Source organism: Pistacia vera, unplaced genomic scaffold (assembly GCF_008641045.1).
Source record: "Pistacia vera cultivar Batoury unplaced genomic scaffold, PisVer_v2 Contig459, whole genome shotgun sequence".
NCBI classification, from domain to species: domain Eukaryota; kingdom Viridiplantae; phylum Streptophyta; class Magnoliopsida; order Sapindales; family Anacardiaceae; genus Pistacia; species Pistacia vera.
Genome location: NW_022196289.1, coordinates 1,042,377 through 1,065,587, shown reverse-complemented (window position 1 = coordinate 1,065,587; position 23,211 = coordinate 1,042,377). Strand labels below are relative to the sequence as shown.

At 33.2% G+C, this 23,211-nt stretch overlaps 2 protein-coding genes across 2 annotated transcripts; both read left to right on the top strand.

Moving 5' to 3' along the window:
- The first annotated feature begins 26 nt into the window (after nucleotides 1–26).
- Nucleotides 27–2,246, top strand: LOC116144907. Its single transcript, XM_031430334.1, has 4 exons — nucleotides 27–203; nucleotides 285–904; nucleotides 1,040–1,122; nucleotides 1,192–2,246. Exons 2-4 carry the CDS (start codon nucleotides 504–506, stop codon nucleotides 1,194–1,196), a joined length of 489 nt encoding a protein of 162 aa, XP_031286194.1. The 5' UTR covers nucleotides 27–203; nucleotides 285–503; the 3' UTR covers nucleotides 1,197–2,246.
- A 14,874-nt stretch (nucleotides 2,247–17,120) lies between these two features.
- LOC116144839 (formin-like protein 2) lies at nucleotides 17,121–22,682 on the top strand. Its single transcript, XM_031430264.1, has 4 exons — nucleotides 17,121–19,458; nucleotides 19,582–19,781; nucleotides 20,389–20,633; nucleotides 21,533–22,682. Exons 1-4 carry the CDS (start codon nucleotides 17,939–17,941, stop codon nucleotides 22,001–22,003), a joined length of 2,436 nt encoding a protein of 811 aa, XP_031286124.1. The 5' UTR covers nucleotides 17,121–17,938; the 3' UTR covers nucleotides 22,004–22,682.
- Nucleotides 22,683–23,211: the final 529 nt, after the last annotated feature.

The window sequence follows — 23,211 nt, the reverse complement described above, 5'->3', positions numbered from 1 at the left end:
ACGGTTGTTAGAGACTTCGATCTCTACCAGAACTTCCGCCCAACATAAGATGTATTGACCTAAATGGTTGTGTTGCACTGGAAACAACATCAAATGCATTAAGGTTATGCAAATCCAAGCTGTTTTATTTTTCATGTATAAACTGCTTGAAATTGATCTGCTGCAACAATCTAGCATCTTCAATGCACAGAGAATCCATTAAGGTCAGTGTATTTCTCTTTCTCTCTCTTCATCTTTTGAGTTAAACATTATTCTCTGACTTTTCTTTCTTTTTTTGAGTTCAGGGAACGTCTTATCAGACGAAGTCAATTAATGCTTTTAAATTGGTTTTTCCTGGAAGTGAAATTCCAGAGTGGTTCCAACATAAGAGTGAAGCTTCTTCAATTAAAATAGACAAGCCTCCAGATTCTTATGATAACAAGATCGTGGGATGTGCTGTCTGCTGTGTTTTCGTTTTGCATGAGCATCGTCGTCAAGATTTTGTCATGCAATGAGATAAAATCATGTTTATATATGCGATTGGCTGCGATGCGACTGGTGAAAAACGGAGATTTGCTGACATTATATTTGGCGAGTCAAGTTGGGTCACGATTGGGTCAGACCATCTTGTGCTATCGCATTTTGATGAACTATTCTTTCAAGATTTTGTTGAGCTTTCATTTGAATCAAATGATCCAGCATTCGAGGTGAAGAGGTGTGGGATCCATCCGGTATACGAGAAAGAAACGAAAGAGTTGAAGCCAAGGACCAACAAATCCAGTAGCTCTACTTTTGGGAATTCATATGAGTTAAATGAAGATTTGGTCGGATCAACGGTGGATGTTGACTGTGATGGGTCAGAAGACGAACCAATCTCCAAGATAATAACGTCTTCAAATTTCATAAATGGCGAATCGAGCTCAAGGTAAACTTTAATATTTGTTTGGTTTTAACGACCTCAACGAATATTGCTCTTGAACTCTCATCATCTTTTTTTTTACAATTTTATACTTTAACTATATTGTTTTTCCATTCTCATATAAATTTTGATGTGAAAAAGGTATGAGGTGAATGAGAAAGAAATAGAAGATTATTCTGATGATGATGATGAACCACCATCAAAAAGATTAAAAGAATATATTGGTAAGTCCATATCTCTATTTCTGACCCAATTCTATCTTATTTTTCTCTAATTTTAATGTTCTATGCCAGATTGATTAGACCAAGTTGGAACTTGTATGGGTTGGAATGAAGCTTCTTGAACCAGAAGATGATTTCGGTGACTCCGAAGCAGTTGTTTTTCACCTCAAATGCTATGTCAGATCTTTGTAACAAAGTGGGCCTAAATGGGACTTCAGAGGATGTACAATTGAATAAATCTCAACTTAAATGTGTGAAGTTCCTCAATTAATAAATCCTATGAATTTCCAGGAGTATTAGGAACCTTTGGTGTGAGAGCCTGTACTATATTGGCGTTGACGTCTGAATTCTATACCTCTGACACGGGTGACATTTGGCATTTGGCTGATAATATTCCTCCAATGCAAGCAGCTGTTTAAGGGGAATACTGGAATTTGTTAATAGGGTCAACCAGGAAAGAACTGTTGGCTGATACCTTGATGTTTGATGAAATGCTTGAAGGAGGGTTTGCGTTGAGAGGTGAGCCCTTTGAGAGATGTTTGATGAAATGCCTGAAAGAAAAAAAAGGGTCATTGTGTTCACTTAATGTGGTGGTTTTTATTCACATATGAATGTCTTATGAAATGAAAATCCATAGCCATTTTAATGAAAGCAATATATAATCCTACAAATTGAATTTTCATGCCTAGCTTTAATCGCCGAGCCTCATTTTATCAAGATCCACTCAACTCAACCACAAAGACAAAGACTCCTTATTTCTGCTTCAGGCTCTCTCTTCTCCGTCGACCTCTAGTAATGGTTTCCCTTTCTTGGTTGTCTGCAATCCATCCACAAGAGAGTCCAAGGCAATTTCAAACTTTCAAGAACAAGATCATTGTGAATATTTATTTGGATTTGGTTATCAACTCTCAACATCTTCTCTTTGAGAAACAATTTCTTGGTTTTTCCCACTAAAGTTTCAAGTCTATGGATCTATCTATTGGGTGTTAAAGTCTTCATCCTTGGTTACTGCATTGGATTTGGAGGAAGAGACGTTCAAACATCCTTTACATTCATGAATTGCAGTATATAATGGGTTTCTTAGAAGTAGGTTTCTGGTTATGACGATACCCAGCATATATTTTTCATGTAGGTTATTTGTTTATGTTTATTCTTTTTTTTTTTTTTTTCATTTTAGGCTAGATTTTTCATTGATGGGCTGAACTCAAATTTACTTCCCCTCTTAAATCCAAATACAATTAAGTAATAAACAGAATCTCCACCCAAAAAAAAAAAAAAAGGTTGAATTGAAGCAAACTCACAAAACTAAATGAAAAATGGAAGGGTCGAATCGTTCTTGGGCTTGAACTGCAAATTTGATAACCCATCAAAAGCAGCCCATATATTAATCAGATTTGGCACTTGTTGTTATTGTTGATTATACTTCATTAATTTATTAATTAATACAATTGCTTTAATTAATTGTCAGCTAGATTGATTAAAGTTATAGAATTTGAAATTTGAATCCTTGAAGAAAGCTCCTCCAATTAATATACATTTTTAATTATTTTAGAGAATCTGCATCTTTATTTTTGGGACCCTTTTTCTCATACTTTTTGGGCAGTTATACTTAAATCCTTATTGGATAAAATTGCTTTCATAATATTTTAATAACAAAGTTTTAATTTTTTAACATGGTGATATTTGAAATTGCTTATTCACCTACCACTTATGAAAGGGATATTAGCTTTATAGTTGTCTGCAAGATTATTAATTCAAAGAGTTTTCGCAATTTCCGAAAATTATTATATAACTTTTGTAATTAATCCCATCTCCCCCTCCCCCAAAAAAAAAAAAAAAAAGAACCTCCGAGATTGTTAAAAATGTCTGAAATTATTATATAACTTGTTAAAAATGTCTGTAAAAATATTAAAAGCACTGTCGTAAAAGTTTTAATCGTTTCTGAAAACCGTTTTATAAATTAATTGATCTAAAAGGGAGTATAGATAATTAACCAAAGGAAATGATAAACATTCTAGAGACAATATTTTATATAGCAAAGATTCTATATATTTTAGTTCTTTTATTAGCTTTTTATTTTGTTCGGTCCCTTGGGTTTGTTCCAAGGGTCTCGATGTTAGGGGCAAAACGCTTGTTTAGGTTATTATTCTTTATAAAATTACCGATTTACCCAAAAAAATTAGTTTTTAAACAATAAAATAATAAAAATAATAAAAAATAGTCTAGCCACCCATGTGTGGTGTTAGGCGTTCAATTCAAATTGGAAAAAAAAAAAAAAATCCCTGGTAATTAATTGAAAAGAACAAAAGAGTGAGTTTGGACTGTTCCTTTTTCATATACAGGCCAAAGATTAATGGAGACAACTTCCTAACTTTCAACACTGTTCCTGATCTCTCCCTGTATAAAATTAATTAAGGAATCTTAATTAATATTAATAAATTAATTAAACATTCTTCCCTTGGCTTCAGGCTCTTTTTATGGGGACTTAGATTAACCAACCTTAATTAATTTAAGTCCTATGTTTTAAGATATTATGATTTACCTTCTTTAATAATTCAGAAACGTTTACCTAATACATTAACCAAGAGATTTTTTCTGCATTAAATACCAAGATTCAGCCATCAAAATCATCTGCACATTTTATGCATATGTGTAAAATTTCGTTTCTACCCTTTGATTATCTATTTCTCCTCAACATGTGCTAAAATTAGAGGGTATATCCTAGTACTTTAAATTGTAGGCTTTGGATTAGTAAACCTAAACCTCAGAGGTAACATATTTAACTCAAGTAATTAAACATAATTAGTATATGTAGGTAATTCAAATGGTTAATGAGAATTTGGGATGGTATGAATAGACATATAGTCTCAAGTTCAATTTTTCATCTGAGTATCCGTGATTTAAGTGAGAGACTATAGCGATAGATTGCTACATTAGTCTCCCTAAAGATTAGTCGAAATATGTATAAGTTGGTTTAGATACCTTAGCTATCAAAAAAAAAAAAAAAAGGGTGAACCTAAACCTCAAGGTAAACATAATAACTCAACTAAATGAGGATTAATTAGGGTTCACTTGAGAACTCAACAGCATGTGGGAGTGTTTGGTTCCGGATACCTTGCATCTTTTGAAGGAACCGAAATCAGAACCGATGGTTCCTTGAAATTTGGAACTGGAACTAGAACTGAAACCGACGGTTCCAGTTCCTAGGTACCCCGTAAAATTATTACCCCCCAAAAGTTTTTAAAATGACAAAAAAAACCCTTAAAAACTTATAAATACCCCCCCACCTGGCACTTGTTAACAAAAATAAAATTAAAAAAATTATAAATTCAAAATTACAAACTCCATTACTTTGTAAAGATAGATTCTCAAAAGTTAAACCAACTTACTTTAAATATTATGAAATATAAATATAAATGTATTTAAATTACTTTTTCTACAAGAGTTTTTATTAACCCCCCTACTCTTTTATTTTATTTTATATTAGTCTCAGTTCTCGGTTCCGGTTTCGATTCCCAACTATAAGAACCGGAACCAGAACCGTACGATAACGGTTTCAAAAATTTGGAATCGAATACTACCTGTTGACGACTGGTTTCAGGTAAGAACCGAAACCAAATCCTGAGTACCCATTAGTTCTGATTCTAATTTATTCTTTTGAACACCCCTATCAGCATCCATACTGAGAAGATACCAAATCTTTGTTCTTCAAAGCTTCTTGATAAGAGCAAATGTTGAAGAAAATTATTCAAACTAGCTCAATTCTAAGTAAAATAATATAATACCACGCATTTCCCAAGAAAATAATTTAGAATTTGGAGGAGTCAAAGGTGGAAGACATTCTTGTAACACTCAAAAATATTATACTATCAATCTGCTCATATGTGTTGGCTCACAAATTCAAAGTAAGGGTAAATTCATTATTCAATTATTGTTAGTGTTTTCATGCATGCCAGCCAGCCCTCACATTTCAAACATTCTTCATGTTTTTATATATATGTGTTTTTTGGACCCCCACCCCCGGCTCTTTCTCTCTCTCTCTCTCTCTCTCTCTCTCTTTGTGCTGGTTGGGGCCTCCCTTAAGTTATCCGGCCATTCAATGCACCCCAAAAATAACTTTATACTAACAAAGGGTTATGGATAGGTGAATTTGTCAACGTTGTATTAGAAAGCTCCTTATATTACCTACTAAGTGATTAAAAAAAAAAAAATTAATTTATACTAGCTAGCAAAGACACCCGAATTTGTAACCACTAAGGGTATTTCTATTTTTATGTATAAAACTAGTATTGTCTCTATGTATATCCCTAGATTTGTAACTGCAGCAATACAATATTTTATTTTAAACTAGCAAAGACGATCATATTTGTAACTTTTGTTGTAGTTACAAAACTATTATTTTATTTATTTAGTTACAAATTCAGGGTAACTTTATCTTTACGTACAAAACTCGATACTGTCTTTACGTATGCCCCTAGACCTGTAACTACAATAATACAATAGTACTAGTTTTCTTACTACATCAATACAATTATATTTTAGTTGTTAGATTCACCTAACAACAGTCACAAATCTGGATGTCTTTGCTATTCACTCAAATGGCAGGTAATACAAGGGAATTTCTATCTCTATGCACAAGATAATGTGTCAGTTGATAGATTCATCTAACGATAGTTACAAATTTGGGTGTCTTTGCTAGTTTAAAATAGTTCTGAAATGGATTGGTGATAAAGGAATAACCTAAGGAGCGGTGGATGGTCTATATATATGGAAAGGAGTCATTGGATTTGATTTAGGAATATGCTCAGTGCCTTGGTCCACATGTAGATTCATGCATGGCAGACAATAAACTATTGGAAAAAGCAAAATATTATGTAGCGTTAAAAGCTAAAGAGTTGTCTCTTTCTATATGTAAATATATGGCCACTATGAATCTATCGGTGATTATTGATAACATAAACAAATAATTTGATGTCAATTTGGTATGAGTGGCAACTTTTTAAGCCATTATTAGATTAGCATTATAAGGCAATGGCCCAATTATTTAGAACTCCAAAGATGGTCTTGAAATGAGTTTAATTGTTCAGATTTAAAAATATAAGTTATTGGGATTAGTTATATCCAGGAATCTTGTATTCGAATTGCGAGAGAGACAATTATTAAGTTTACCCTCCCAAAAAAAAGAAAAAAAAAATCATGTTATTAACTTTTAATAATCAAACCCTTATTTAGCTTTATGTAAAATATTTTGAACAATTCTTGAATTTTTGTCATCGTTTTCATTTCATCTACTCTTAATATGTATTGAATTATCAAACCCAAATCCAAGGATTTAAGTCGATAACTTAAACTATCCAATCATATTTTACATACTAACGGATTTTACTAACCAGTGTATTAACCTAAAGTATAATACGGATACTATACACATAATACATATACCATATATAATTTCAGTAAAGGTTAGTAAGATGATTTGTATAATCCGTAAGTATGCGTAATATTACCCTAAACTACCCTATTATAAGATGCTCCGGACAATAACATGCTAAGGTTCTACCAAAGTATTAGTATTAGGATAATCTTATCTCTGGTATCAACCTTGAAATTATCGTGCCATGATTCAAGGATTTGAAAGCATATAATATTACTTTCGGTATTGTAAAAATTTCTTTTAACTTTTTTCATCGTTCCTATTTCATTTACTTTGGCGATGAAGTTATTTGTTGGCCTGCGGTCTTAGGTCCCACAATTTTTTTTTTTTAATTTATATAAAAAATATTTATTTTATTACTAAATATTCACTTTCTTACCCTTCTAGCCAACCCATTTGCTGAACCTAACACTTTAACCCCATTAGCACAAAATTCTAAATCCCTTGATTAGTTGATGACTACTTGCAGCCCTCCCAAAAAAAAGTTTTTTCTAGCTCCACCCCCGATTTACTCTTAAATTGTTACTATCAATAAGACATAATTTTGAAAATGGATACATGATATTCTCAAGCAGAAAATGTACAAAAATCATGTGATCATACATTAATGCATACAGCCTCAATTATAGAATATATAATAGAATCAAATTTGAATTCTGAATTTAAGGCAAGTTAGGGTTTCAAAATTTCAACAAGCACAAAAGTTCGAGTTAGATGATCCCAATAGTCTTCAAAACCCTAAAGAGAGGCCCACTACTTACTAGAAAACAAGCTTTCATGACTTAAAAATCAAAAGCACTTGAAATAAAAAAAAACAAAATTGCTTAAGAAAAAAGTGCTTTTGAAAATTTAGAGTGAAGAGAAAGGTAAATTAAAAGACCCCACTAGTTGGATCAAATTATGAAAGAGATCCAGATTGAATCCAAAAATGTACTACTATTTTTATAGCACTTCACAAGATTCTAAATTTTCAATTCAAAAGATCACCTTTCTCGTTCTTTTTAGTATAAATTAAAAGGGTATCTTTTGAAAAGAAAGAATAATATTAAATGATCTCTATTTAAAGGGAAAATAATAATTTAGATCATTGGAACCAATTTACATGGACTTTAACGAGGTTAGCTATCCACCATCATATGAGAGGATGTTCTCTACTAGGTCAATAATCCATTGTCACATGGAGAATGTTCAGATAAGGAATCGAACTTAAAACTGTGTATTTATGCACACTATCACTAATTTATTTGAATCATCTTAACTATCCATTAATGTGTTTCGTTAAAGTCGTGAAGTCTTTATATGTTAGTAAAAGGAAAATCTATTATTTGTTTTATTTTATTTAATTTTTTATTCAATAATGTGAAATACATAAGATTTTTCTTTTACCAATTTTTAAAATAAAAATTATAAAAAGAGTTAAAAGATAGTTAATTTTTATCTCGACATGAAAGGAAGGTAATAAAATTTATTTTCATTTATTATTTATGTTAATTTTTGTCCATTATTTATATAAATAAAAAATTTTAAAAATTATAACATAATCTTCTAAATTTTAAGAGGTTTTTAATTTTTTTTAAATATTTTATTATTGTTGGATAAATAAGTATAAGAGTTTTAGTAAGAGGGACAAAATGGTAAAAATGAATAACGACGATAGTAGAACTGGAATGCAATTATTCTTGACTGACAACAGCCGGTGAAGCAGAGGACACGAGGCTCTAGAAACTGATAGGTGACGTTTTTCTCAGTCTCTGACACTGCAATATTCACGGGTTTTCACTGTAACACGTCATCTCTTCTTCTCATTCTGTCCTGTTATTGCTGTACGGTCACGTCAATTCCTCCTTTTTCTCTTTTTCTGGTCTATTCATTTCACCGACACTGCAATTTTTTTGAAATTGTGTTTGTTTTTGGGTGGATTTCCTGTCACCGTCTGATTATTATGATTAAAGGATTACAGTCAATGCTTTCATCATGATCAAAATTGAGTATCACTGTATCTATCTTTTTCACTATTCCACTCTTAATGCACAGTGTAGGCATTGGATTAGCCGTGCGGTTGGTACAAGATTAAGGACTTAAAAGATTTAAGGTTTGAACTTGTTTTTCACTTTCATTATAAAATTTAACGGAGACTTTTGTTACTCGTAGGCCTAAAAATTGTAGGGTTTACTGGAGACTCTAAATTTGTTTTTTTTTTTTTTTTGTTTACTTTATTTTCTTATGTACTATTTAATCCAAGAAAATTATTCATCACAAAATGAATACAAAAGAGGTAGGTGAAATCTCCATATTACTTAATAATTAAGCAATTACATTAATGACCCAATTGACAAAATTATGTTCCAGATCTTCGTTATTGTTGCTTTTGATTTTGGAAATTAACTAATTAACTTTTTATTGGTCAATTGGTGAACTAACTAATGATATAATTAATTAATTACCACCTAATTATCTAATGCATGCACATGACTCTTTCAATTCAATCATTTTAGGGTGAATATTTTGGGAATTGTTTAATGGGTAAATTCTTAGCCTTCTTCATCAAGGAATTTTATCTGAATTAATTGAGGATAGAATTAAATCATTAATGTAACATCACATGTTTGATTCATAATTAATGTTAATTATTGAAATTAGATATGTCCCATTTTTCATACCAATTAAGAGACATCTTTTAAGTTACATCAATTAGTTTCTATTATTATTGTTTTTTATTTTTATTTTAAATAAAAGTTAGGTAGTAACTTTGACGTAATATTCTAATATTAGATCACGAGAATTTATCCATCGATTCGTGAATCATAGTTTAATGATATACAAATCATAACATCACAATCGAAGATGATATTTAAAGTGGGTGTAAAAAACTGCAAATATAAGACAACTCATAATGTCACACTTTTTTTCAATCTATTACAGTATCATGTAACATTACCACGATATTAAAAAGATAATTTTACTATATGGATCTAAGGGTTAAGTGAATCATAATCTAGAAAATGGAAGTAACGTTACTCTCATATCATAACGATTCCTTTTTTGGATTTTAGGGCACAAGCTACAAAGAGAAGGTATGGATTATAAGGAGTAAGGGAGTAGCTGAGGCTGAGAAGCCATTTATAGTTTGTAATTGAATTCTGCAACTAGTTTTTCTTCAATATTTCATTCAATTCCACCTAACCACCTTAAAATGGTGCCCCATATATATATATATATATATATTATATATATATTAATAATATATATTTACTGTATTTATTTATTTTAAGTACTAAATGATAAAATTTATTTGAATTTAGTCCACATATTATGTTCAATGTTTCATTAATAATTTTTTTGCTCAATTTAATAATTAATAATATTGCGAGACAAATATTGTTTTTTAAATTATTGAATTTAGTAATAAAAATCATTTTCAATACCCAATTTAACTTAAAAAATCATAAAAAAATAAAAAAAATTGAGTGCTATGGATTTGATCAGCATCCTACTTTTTTTTTTTTTCATACCAAGATTTCCATACATTTCGCAACCTATAAATTTCTACAAAACCAAATTTCGTGACAAATTGGAACCATTCACTCGTGGGATCCGGGTGATCTGAAAGGGACCACCATGACTCCTCTCTTCTTGTTTACATGTAACTATTCAATATTCTTATGAAAATTTAATCACATGGGAGCATTTCTACAGTTGAATCCATTATTGGTTTAGAGACATAAGATTTAATCCCATTAGTATTTTGAAGAAAAAAATATTAAGTTTATTTTCTTTTCCTTTTCCTTTTCCTTTTTATATTTTCCCTCATATTTTCTAGCCAAACATGATAATGACTAAGAAATTAAAGCATGTGATGACTAAGAGAATTTTGATGGAAAATATCATGTTCAAATGATAAGGACTACTATTTTTTTTTTTTTCAATTCACAATATTTTTTTTTATTATTATTATTATTTTTTTAAAGAAAAGGATAATGGCTACATAATTTTGGGTTCTTTTTCGGTTTTTCCAACTACTTTTAAATGTTCTTTATGTTATAGGAAAGACACCATCAATAAATGGTCCTCCATAACATGGCCCAACACTTCAATATATTTTTAGATAGTTTGTCTCAAATTTGTTAATTAATTTTTTCTAAAAACTATATTTATATTTTTTTTTAAACTAACATGTTTGGATCAGTTTACGCATACTTTGACTAATCATCGAGAGACTGGTGCAGCAACCCACTGCCACGACCCCTTACTTAAATAGTAGATGCATAGATAAAAATCAAACCTGAGGCTATGCGCCTATCCACATTATCCATATAAATTAAATATATTCATATAAAAGCCATAAATAAATCTTCAAATTTATTAAAATCCATATAAATTTTTGTAATAAAACTTCTAGATTGAACAATTAAATCCCAAATTACTAAAAATATTATGGTTGTGTTTGTTTCATTTTTTCCTATCCTGTCCTATCCAATCTACCCAGAAGATTCAATATTCTCAAAATCCAATCATATTCTATTCAATTTAAAATATTTAAATTTTTTAGCCCCTTAGGTTTGTTAATTTAACTAAACACCCCCAACAATAAAAATTTATAAATTGATAAAAACACCCCCATCAATCCACGTATTCCTAGCAATCGGCCATCACTGTTGAAAGGTGGCCGAAAGCCGCTGGAATGGCGCACGATTGGCTAGATCTAGCGGTCCTGCGATGATTTGACCGGAAAAGGCCAAATTGATGCACGAACGACCAAATCCAGTCGATCGTGCTCCATTCTGGTGACTTTCGGCCACCCTCCAACCATAGTGGCCGACTACTGGCATTTAATGGGTGGGTGGGGGTGTTTTTATTAATTTTTAATATTTTATTGTAGGGGATGTTTAACTAAATTAATAAGTATAGGAGATTAAAAATAATCTAAATATTTTCAGAAAATATTTTTCAAAAATTTACCAAACACATTTTCAAAAATCCTACTCAAAATACTTTACCAAACACGCCTTTAATGTATTATAAGTTACTATAAAATAGGTTAAAAAAATATGATTGTTTGAAGATTTTGATTCCATCAAAATAGAGCAAAATCTATCAAATATTATTCACTTCAATAGTAATATAACTTGTGACTTGTAGATAGCAAGTCCACTCACACAAGCTTCCAAAAACAAAAACCTTACTCCAATGGGCCACCTTGCTTTTACCATATAAGATTTTGTATTATGTAGTAATATTTATTTTATTTCCTATTATGTTATTTGTTTAATTTTTTTTTGTTTTTTGTTTTTAAAACATCTTGTGATACTTGTTTATATTAAATATTTCTTCTCTTGTTTTATTTATTTTTCATTAATTACTAATTGCAAAATACAAACCTTGTATCAATAGAGATTATTGTGATTAGAAGAGCATAGGTGTATTGTCAAATTACCCACTCTTGGGTAGTTTAAGTGATAGAAGGAGTGTTGGGATGTGTGGTTAAGGTGTACGGTCTCAGGTTTGAATCCTCTAAGCTTCTAAAATTTAAATGGGTGATTATGTCGATGGATTGTCCAGCTGGCTTTCAAAATTTAAGTGGGTGATCATGTCAGTGGGATACTCTACTGGTCACCTATAAAGATTAGGTCATTACAGTGGGATGGGATGCCTTCCCAGTCACCTACAAGACTGGACTTAGTCATTCCTCCGAGACTTAATCCTTTAAGTGCGTGATCATGGCGATCTTAGTCATTCTTACTAGACTTAATAATTTAAGTGGGTGATTAAGATGGTTTGGTTATAAAAATAAAGTGTATTGCCAAATTCTATTATTTATTTTATTCTTTTTTTATTATTTACTAATTAAAAACTTTACCTTGTTCAAAGAAAATATCATGTCACTATAATTAAACGAGTGCACAAGGGTTTGTCTCACATAATAATTGTCGACTAATATAATTTATGTTCTTATTCTCTTTTTACTGTATTATCACAATAGGTTAGTTTCATCTGTTCTTGAGAGATTAATAAATTTAAAACATTAAAAGAATTTCAAACACTATTATAACAGTCACTACAAACCCATCGAGATTATCATAAATTCAATTTGAAATTATAAAAAAACCCTATAAAAATATTAAAAACCTTAATAATAAGAGTACTTTAAAAAAATTACTGAAACGCTCGAGACTTATCAATTTCTCAATGCTCGATGAAATTAACACTATCATAAAATCAATCTACAAAGAGAAGGTATGGATTATAAAGGAGTAAAGGAGTAGCTGAGGCTGAGAATCCATTTATAGTTTGTAAATTGTAATTGAATTCTGCCAACTAGTTTCTTCAATATTTCATTCAATTCCACCTAACCACCTTAAAATGGTGCCCTATTTTTTATTTTTTTTAAGTACAATATGATAAATTTTATTTGAATTTAGTCCACATATAATGTTCAATGTTTCATTAATAATTTTTTTGCTCAATTTAATAATTAATAATATTGCAAGCCAAATATTGTTTGTTTAATTATTGAATTTAGTAGTAAAAATCATTTTCAATACCCAATTTAACTTAAAAGATCATAAATAAAAAAAATTGAGTGCTATGGATTTGATCAGCATCCCACTTTTTTTTTTTTTCATACCAAGATTTCCATACATTTCGCAACCTATAAATTTCTACAAAACCAAATTTCGTGACAAATTGGAACCATTCACTCGTGGGATCCGGGTGATCTGAAAGGGACCACCATGACTCCTCTCTTCTTGTTTACATGTAACTATTCAATATTCTTATGAAAATTTAATCACATGGAAGCATTTCTACGGTTGAATCCATTATTGGTTTAGAGACATAAGATTTAATCCCATTAGTATTTTGAAGAAAAAAATATTAAGTTTATTTTCTTTTCCTTTTTCCTTTCCGTTTTTTATTTTTATATTTTCCCTCATATTTTCTAGCCAAACATGATAATGACTAAGAAATTAAAGCATGTGATGACTAAGAGAATTTTGATGGAAAATATCATGTTCAAATGATAAGGACTACTATTTTTTTTTTTTTCAATTCACAATATTTTTTTTTATTATTATTATTATTTTTTTAAAGAAAAGGATAATGGCTACATAATTTTGGGTTCTTTTTCGGTTTTTCCAACTACTTTTAAATGTTCTTTATGTTATAGGAAAGACACCATCAATAAATGGTCCATAACAGGTCCAACACTTCAATATATTTTAGATAGTTTGTCCAAATTTATTAATTAATTTTTCTAGAAACTATACTTTAAAAAAAAAAAAAAAACTAAATATTTGGGTCAGTTTGCATACTTTGACTAATCATCGAGAGACTGGCGCACAACCTACTACCACGACCCCTTACTAAATAGTAGATGCTTAGCTAAGGAATCAAATCTGAGCTTATGCCTTATCCACATTATCCTCAATTCGCCCTATTAAAAACATAACCGTTATGTATAATTAAATTATTCATATAAAGCCATAAATAAATCTTCAAATTTATTAAAATCCATATAAATTTTTGAATAAAACTTCTAGTTGAACATTAATGCCAAATTACTAAAAATATTATAGATTTTAATGTATTATAGTTACTTAAAATAGGTTAAAAAATATGATTGATTGAAGATTTTGATTCCATCAAAATAGAGCAAAATCTATCAATATTATTCACTTCAATAGAATTAACTTGTGACTTGTAGATAGCAAGTCCCCTCACACAAGCTTCCAAAAACAAAAACCTTACCCAATGGGCCACCTTCTTTACCATATAAGATTTTGTATTATGTAGTAATATATTTTATTTCATTATTATTGTTAATTTTTTTTTTGTTTTTTGTTTTAAAACATCTTGTGATACTTGTTTATATTAAATATTCTTCTCTTGTTTTATTATTTTTCATTAATTACTAATTGCAAAATACAAACCTTGTATCAATAGAGATTATTGTGATTAGAAAGCATAGGTGTTTGTTAAATTACCCACCTTGAGTAGTTAAAGTGATAGGTCGAGCGTTGAATTGTGATTAAGGTGTACGGTCCTAAGTTCGAATCTTCTAGGCTCCAATATTAAATAAGTGATCACGTCGCTCTATTGACTTCTAAGATTTAAGTAGGTGATCATGTCAGTGGATGCTTTGTTAGTCACCTACAAAGATTAGGTCATGTGGTGAATGTGATGTCCTCCTAGTCACCTACAAGATTGGACTTAGTGATTCCTTACGTTTAAGTGGGTTATAAAATAAAGGGTGCGTTTGGTTCCCTATTTTTATCCATTCTCAATCCTATTCCCAAATAATGTTTGGCACACATTTCCAGAAATATTACCCTATTTTTTTAATTACTTTAGTCCCCATAAGGTTATTAATTTCACTAAATGCCCCCTGAATTTTTTTTTTTTAAATTAACAAAAACCCTCCCATCAACCCAACTTGTCAGATTCCGGCAACCACCGCCGGTGATAGCCGGAATCTGTACAACGGCCTAAATTCCAACCATAAATGGCCGGAATTACACCGATCTGGCCTTTTCCGGCTAGATCCACCACGGATCTGGCCAGAAAAGGTCAGATCTGGCCGTCAGCGAAGGCCAAAGAAATGGTCGTCGTTGACCGAAAACGACGGCCACATCTTTGGCCGTCGCTGACGGCCAAAGATGGCTGTCGTTTTGGCCTTTCCGGCCGTCGACGGCCATAACAGGCTGTAGATCTTGCCGGAAAAGGCCATAATGATGCGTTACGGCACAGATCCGATCGGTCTGTGCCGTAACGAAATTTTCCGGCCAGATTCCGGCGGTGGTGGCCGGAATCTGACACTGCAGATGGTGGGGGTGTTTTTGTCATTTTATATAATAGGGTCTTTAATTAAATTAGTAAACCTAAGGGCTTTTTCATAAATTTTCAAATTTACCTCGTAATACTCCCCTATCCAACAATCCAATACTATCCTCAAAATCCTATCCAAAATACTACACCAAACGCACCCAAAGTGTATTGCCAAATTCTATTATTTATTTTATTCTTTTTTTGTTATTTACTAATTAAAAACTTGAACTTGTTCAAAGAAAATATCATATCACTATAATTAAACGAGTGCACAAGGGTTTGTCTCACATAATAATTGTCAACTAATATAATTTATGTTCTTATTCTCTTTTTACAGTATTATCACAATAGGTTAATTTCATCTGTTCTTGAGAGATTAATAAATTTAAAACATTAAAAGAATTTCAAACACTATTATAACAGTCACTACAAACCCATCGAGATTATCATAAATTCAATTTGAAATTATAAAAAAACCCTATAAAAATATTAAAAACCTTAATAATAAGAGTACTTTAAAAAAATTACTGAAACGCTCGAGACTTATCAATTTCTCAATGCTCGATGAAATTAACACTATCATAAAATCAATAATTTTTGAAATATATACACATAATATGAATCAATCTCTTAGGGTACGTTTGGTTTATTATTTTGGATAGGATTTTGGGGATAGTATTGGATAATTGAATATGAGAGTATTACGAGGTAAAATTTAAAAATTTACAAAAAAACCCCCTAAGTTTGCTAATTTAATAAATACTTTAATATATAAAAAATATGTAAAATGACAAAAAGACCTCCACCACTTGTAGTGCCAGATTCCAGGCTTGAAAATTGCATAACCACACATACCGGTTGGATCTGGCCGATATGGCGTCGCTATGGCCTTTTCCAACTAGATCCACCAGATCTATGGCCGGAAAAGGCCAAAGAAGGCCATATTTGGCCGTCAGTGGATTTGGCCAGAAAAGGCCAACGATGGCCAAGATTTGGCCATTACTGATGGCCAGATCAGTGAATTATCGGCCAGTTCCGGTCGGTAATTCATCGTTGTGGTAGATTCCGGTTACCATCGACGGTGGTTGTCGAACTCTGGCAAGAATGGGTCATGGGAGTATTTTTGTTAATTTTTAAACTTTTTTTTAGGGGATATTTAATGAAATTAATGACCTTATGAGATTTAAAAGTAATTAAAAAAATAAGGTAATATTTCTGGAATAATCTGTTAAACATTATTTGGAGAATAGGATTGGGAATATGGACAGAAATAATAAGCCAGTTTACATATAAGTTTGAGATACTACAAATCCAAAACTTACAAACCAAAAGTTACCAACATTGATCCATCTAGTTAAAGTGACAGTATGAGCGTTTGGAATGTGTGATTAAGATAAATGATCTCTCATATTCGAATTCTCTTTTAACTTTTAAGATTTAAACGAATAATCCTAATAGTGATCAGTGAGATATTGGTTACAAAGATTAACTGAGATATGCTAAATTGTCAAAACACTCTATTTAAAAAGAAAACAAAGAAAAAAAACATTTCTAAATTGACAGTTGTGATAAGAAACAAGCCCGGAGGTTATCCTCCTTCCAACTCAACAGTAAAAAGTAAAAACAGCCCATTCGCACTTAACCTATTTGTGATAATAGTAAGATTCTTTGCTCTCTCCAAATGTTTCAAATCCCAATAATGAAATCCTCTCTCTCTCTCTGACAATCTTTAACCTGTTGTAATATTCTCTTGAGCTTTCACTACCACACAAAAATACAAAACAAACCTCTCTTCAATTTTTTGCTCATCAATACATTTCATCAGTACTCCAAAATGGGCTAATGGGATTTGCCTCTCGTTTGCTTTATTTTTGCTCACTCTTGAAAGTATTCTCAATTTGGCCTAATGGGTTTGCTTTTGTTTATCTTGATAGTCTAAACTACCAGTCAGTCTCAAGTGAACTTCAAAGTTTGATTTCATTGATAACGTTCTTCTCTTGCTTGGACCTCACTTCTTTGGTTGGTCTCTTGTTGTTTTCCGTCTACCCATTTGCATTTTCTTACCATTTTCCCTCACTTTCTCCCTCAACAAACACCCTTCTCTCTCTCTCTCTCTCTCGTTTACCCAACTCAAAGTCCAAAGTTCAGACCATATTGCTTTTGAGGTTTGATTTATAGTCCAAGAGTCTTTTAACACAAACAGTTTTCTTCTACCTTGGGACATTTTCTCTCACTTTCCCTCTTGCCAAACTTGAAGTTAAACCTTCAGTCTTTTTGCGCACTATTTCTGTCTACAGACATTATGAAGCCACATTTTCACTGTCAACCACATGGGTTTTGAGGTTGACTAATGCCCCAAGAGTTCAAGACAATAGTTCAAAGTGAAAACCTTTGGTCTTTGAACACCTACAGTTTTCTTCTACCTTGGGACATTTTCTCTCACTTTCTCTCTCACCAAACACAAAGTTCAAACCTTTTAGTCTTTTTCTTCTCATTTCAATAGTAAAGTTCAAACTTTTAGTGTTTTAACAAAAAAAAAAAAAAAAAAAAAAAAAACATATAATGCCTACCATTCTCCTCTTCGTTCTCATCACTTTTGTCTCCACCACCACTGGCCACCATGTCCACCGCCGTCACCTCCTCCACCAACCGTTCTTCCCAGTAACAACTCCTCTCTCTCCTACACAACCACCCTCACTTTCTCCACAATCACAGTTAAGCCCCCACCAACAAACCCAACCCAAGTACCCATTTTCAACTACACCCCCAAACCTTCCAAAAAGCCCTTTCTTCCCCTCCTTTACTTCACATCCTCCGCCGCCACCCCCCTCCACTCTCTCCACCTTCCCCGCGAACATTTCCTCCCTTCTATTTCCCCACCCCCGCTCCTCCTCCGCCCACCGCCACGTCATCGTCCTCGCCGTCTGCCTCTCCCTTCTCTCAGTCGCCATCCTCGCCGCCATTGCCACCATCTTCCTCTACTTTCGTAGCAAACACCACCCCAACAATGCCGGGAAAACCTCAACTGCCGACAGCCAACGCCTTTTCCCGCCAAATTTGGACCCATCGGACGGTACTCAGAAAACCACTGTGCAACACCAGCAACTCAGTGTCTCAAGTTCAAATCCTCCCAGTAATTCTTCAGAGTTTCTTTATCTTGGCACGCTGGTGAACTCTCGTTCACAAGAGCATAATACTACAACTGCTGCTGCAGATTCAAGCCACGTGGTGTCCAAGATTGGCGTCTCTTTATCTTCTTTATCTACGTCTCCATCTTCCTATCAGAAACTTGGGTCTCCGGAGCTGAAGCCATTGCCGCCATTGCCGAAACACAACCCGAGTTTCACAAGCGGGGAGATGTGTTTCAGTAAAGAAGATGTGAGATGTGAAGCTGAAGAAGAGAAAGATGATGATGAAGAAGAGTTTTTTTCGCCAAGAGGGTCTTCTGGTCGTAGAGAGAGTCCAGGTTTAGCTCGAGTTGGTTCTAGCTCAAGAAGGGAAAGTAATATTAATGTTGGAAGTAGGAGCTTTAATTCAAGAACGGCTTCGTACCCTTATTCAAATTCTTGTTCACCTGATTCTATCGTCAGTTCTTGTCACTCCCCAGTTATGAAGGCATCGAGATTGGTTGAGAATGTTGACAAAGTTTCAGTCTTCTCATCTTCTTCGTCATCAAGAAGTGATTCGGGAGATTCCCAGAATTCGCCTGGTAGAGTTTCGAGCTCTTCAAGGAAGAGCAAACAATCACCTTCAAGAAATGGAGGTGAGTTCAGGCCATTTGTTCCAGTTAAGCTGCCACCGCCGCCTCCACCAATGCCTCCTCAACGGTTCTGGGAGGTCCCGGCGACTGCTAGGCCGGCTAGGCCGAGTTCAGGCCCCCCTGTTCATGTTCTGCCTGCAAGGCCGGTTGTGATGCCAAGTTCTGGACCTGGTTTGGGTAGTGAGCAGTTGATGAAGGATGAGAGTGTGGAGAAGGGTGAGGAGACGCTGAGGCCGAAGTTGAAGCCTTTGCATTGGGATAAAGTTAGAGCAAGCTCAGATCGAGCTATGGTGTGGGATCAGTTGAAATCAAGCTCATTTCAGTGAGTTTTTGATGAACCTTTTGTGATTTTTGTATGTTGGTGAAGTTTGTTGGTTTTGGGTTGGATTAGTTTCTTGTATATTTGTGTGGTTTGTAAGTTTGTAGAATGTTATTTTGGCTGCAGATTGAATGAGGAAATGATTGAGACTCTGTTTATGGTGAATAATTCCGCCTTGAATACAAAAGATAATGGTAGGAAACAGTTTCTACCGACTCCTAATCAGGAGAATCGGGTGCTTGATCCCAAGAAATCTCAAAATATTGCAATTCTGCTTAGGGCACTCAATGTTACCATTGATGAAGTCTGTGAAGCTCTTTTGGAAGGTATAGTTGTTACATTTATGAAAAATCATAAAGTGATCTTGATGTTACGGCATAGTCTTGAAAGTAAATCTTTGCTTTGATAAACCATTTGAAAGTCTATTGTTTGCTCAAACAGGCAGTTTGATTTAAACAGCAATTTATTTAGTGTTGAGTCCATAATTGTATTAGCTAGTAGTTTTACATGTTAAATTTTTATTATTATCTTTTGGAGCAAAAGCCATTTCGAGTTTTTGGTTTCTTCATTTTTCAAAAGTTGCATTATGACCCTTCCATAGTCCCTGTCTAAGTGAATCAAGTGATTGAAGAGATTTCTCAAACAATTTCTAGAATGACTCTTTGTATTGACATAGGGTTCTTGTGAACTTGTGGATATGGGTGAGATAATCCTCGTCAATGGTCATAACTAATGCAGAGCATCAATGTCGGGATGTTTATCCCGGTACTGTTGAACAACTCAGTGCATAGTTTCGAGGAAATAAAACAACCAGGAAGGCACTGAAACATTATGTATTTGCTGCTCTTTTTTGATTGCTTATGTTGTTTTGGAATAATGTTGACAAATAACTTATGCTTCTAAATTGTTAAAACTTTCTATGCTTATGCACAGGCAATTCAGATACACTGGGGACAGAGCTCCTGGAAAGTTTATTAAAGATGGCTCCAACCAAAGAAGAAGAACGAAAGATAAAAGAGTTCAAAGATGAATCGCCATTTAAGTTAGGTCCTGCTGAGAAATTTCTGAGGGCAGTGCTTGACATACCTTTTGCATTTATGAGGATAGATGCTATGCTTTATATTGCTAATTTTGACTCAGAAGTTGAGTACCTTAAAAGGTCTTTCGAAACCTTACAGGTAAATATTTTCTGTTTCCCCTATCTATTGCGCATGCATGCACATATGTTCATATTTGGTTAAGTTATTTGTGTTTCAAGTTTGGTTAGGATAATTCCAAATTGGAACCTATCAAACATGTCACGTGAACGTTACTGTTCCATTTCCTGGAAGCAGTCTGACCTTGAATTTTTATTTATGTTAATGTGAAATTCCTTATGCCATGAAGGCTTATCTGAGAGGCTGGAGAATGAATTACAAGTGCTTAAAAAGACGTCAGAAGTTAAAGAATGGGGATTAGTAATGAATTTCAATATTCTTCCTCTTTATAGCAACTGTTTTTCTTTTTGAAGCAAATCAATTTTGGCATTTAGAAAGCATATGATGAGCTTGAGCTTGTGATAGAAGTCAACTGTAATCTCCTGGTCCTTCTCTCTCCTTTTACCATCATTCAAAGACGTAGTCTTAGTGGAACCATTTCAGCTGATATTGTCAGTGATCTCAATCAATGGTTTAATGCTTGAGATCATTGTGTTGAATTATGTTTGCAAATCTTTCATATGGTAAATGAAAATGCTTGAAGTGAATCTTCTTCCTACTGCTTCTATTGCTAGAAACTCAAATCTAGGAAATTCTTTTTCATTTTAAGTGAAGGCACTTGTGTTGATGGAGGTGTATTGAGAGAGAAAAGTATCTGACAAATTAGCCTCATATATTTGTATTATAATATTAAATTTCCAGGGTGCTGGTAATAAATCCGTTTCAATGTTATGATGTTAGACTGCCATCCTCAACTACCAGTTGTTCTTATCCACCATGGATGCTAGTGTCTTTATTTGAATTGATACATGAAGAGTTTTGCATATACCGTATGCATTCATTTTCAAGCTGCTTCTTACATATGTTTTCTCTTTGTGCAGGCAGCTAGTGAAGAGTTAAGGAATAGCAGAATGTTCTTGAAGCTTTTAGAAGCAGTGCTGAAAACTGGGAACCGCATGAATGTTGGCACTAATCGTGGGGATGCACAAGCCTTCAAGCTGGACACGCTGCTAAAGCTTGTTGATGTTAAGGGCGCTGATGGGAAAACAACTCTCCTGCATTTTGTCGTACAGGAAATAATCAGAGCTGAAGGTTCTCGTCTTTCTGGTGCCAATCAGAATAAGAAAGCAGAGAAAACAGAGCAGTCTAGTTTTCAGGATGATGTTCAATTCAGGAAGCTTGGCCTGCAGGTTGTTTCGGGTCTGTGTGGGGAGCTCACCAATGTGAAAAAGGCTGCTGCTATGGATTCTGATGTGCTTAGCAATGAAGTTGCAAAACTTGCTGCTGGAATCAGAAAGATTATGGAAGTGGTGAAGTTAAACGAAGAAATTCCATTTAAAGAAAGCAGTTGAAAATTTTCTGAGTCAATGAATGCCTTCTTGAAGAAGGCAGAACAAGATATTGTAAGCATCCAAGCCCAAGAGTGTGCGGCCCTCTCTATGGTGAAGGAAATAACTGAGTATTTCCATGGGAACTCGGCAAAGGAAGAAGCTCATCCATTCCGGATTTTCATGGTTGTAAAGGACTTCCTTTCTATCCTTGATCAGGTATGCAAGGAAGTTGGCAAGATCAATGAAAGAACAATATACAGTTCAGTCCGACCTATGCCAGCAAATCCGACAATGCCGCTGGCTTTTCCTGTATTCAGTGAAAGGCAACATCATGGTTCCTCAGATGACGAAGGCTCAACTTCATCTTAGTGTCAGATCCTGGCCTCAGGTGACTCTTTTTCTGCATTTCTGTAAGCTCACCTGGGTGCTTATCAGGAATTGGTGGTGAAAACAGGTTGGCTTTCCGATGTAGCTTACCAAGTAGCTGCCTTTTTGTGTACTTATATAAATATAACATATATATATATATATCTATATATCTATATATTCTCAATACAGAATTTTGGAATTGTGTTATCTTGTGTAAGGAAGTAATAAGGTAGTATTTGCCAGAATACTAGGACTTGATCTTGTAAATCTGTCAGAATCTGAATCCAAGCTTCTGCTTGTTCAGCAAAAGAGGCAACAGCAATCGTTCTCATTTGCCTTTTCTCATTTCACTGTTGATTTTGTTCCCAGAAAAATTAGACTGATAAGTTATTTGTGGGTATAAAAAGGTTTAGTAGACAGAAGGCTGGTAATTAGTCGTTGGTTTGGATTTTTCATTTAGTTAAGTTGGTAATTTGTCATCAGTTTTTAGTCTGCATTAAACAAAAAATTAGGACATCTATAGGTAAGAATTGCGAAAAAAAGTTAAAACCAAGATTGATTATTACTAGGTTGAACATTACTAATGGTTATAAGGGACATGAAGTATGCAGAAAATTTGCTGTGGTTGAACATTACTAATGGTTTTAAGGGACATGAAGTATGCAGAAAATTTGCTGTGGAACGCTTGAATGAGAGCATTAGGTGGAAAATTTTCAGTGCAGGGACTTGTTAAAAGCATCCTGCTTTCTAAAAGAACTGAATGGCAAAACTCTTCAAACCACATGAATGTACCACTGATTTGTATTATGAACTGTTATGAGAGGGTCGACCATGTCTGTTTCATTAAACCTTCTCTCTTA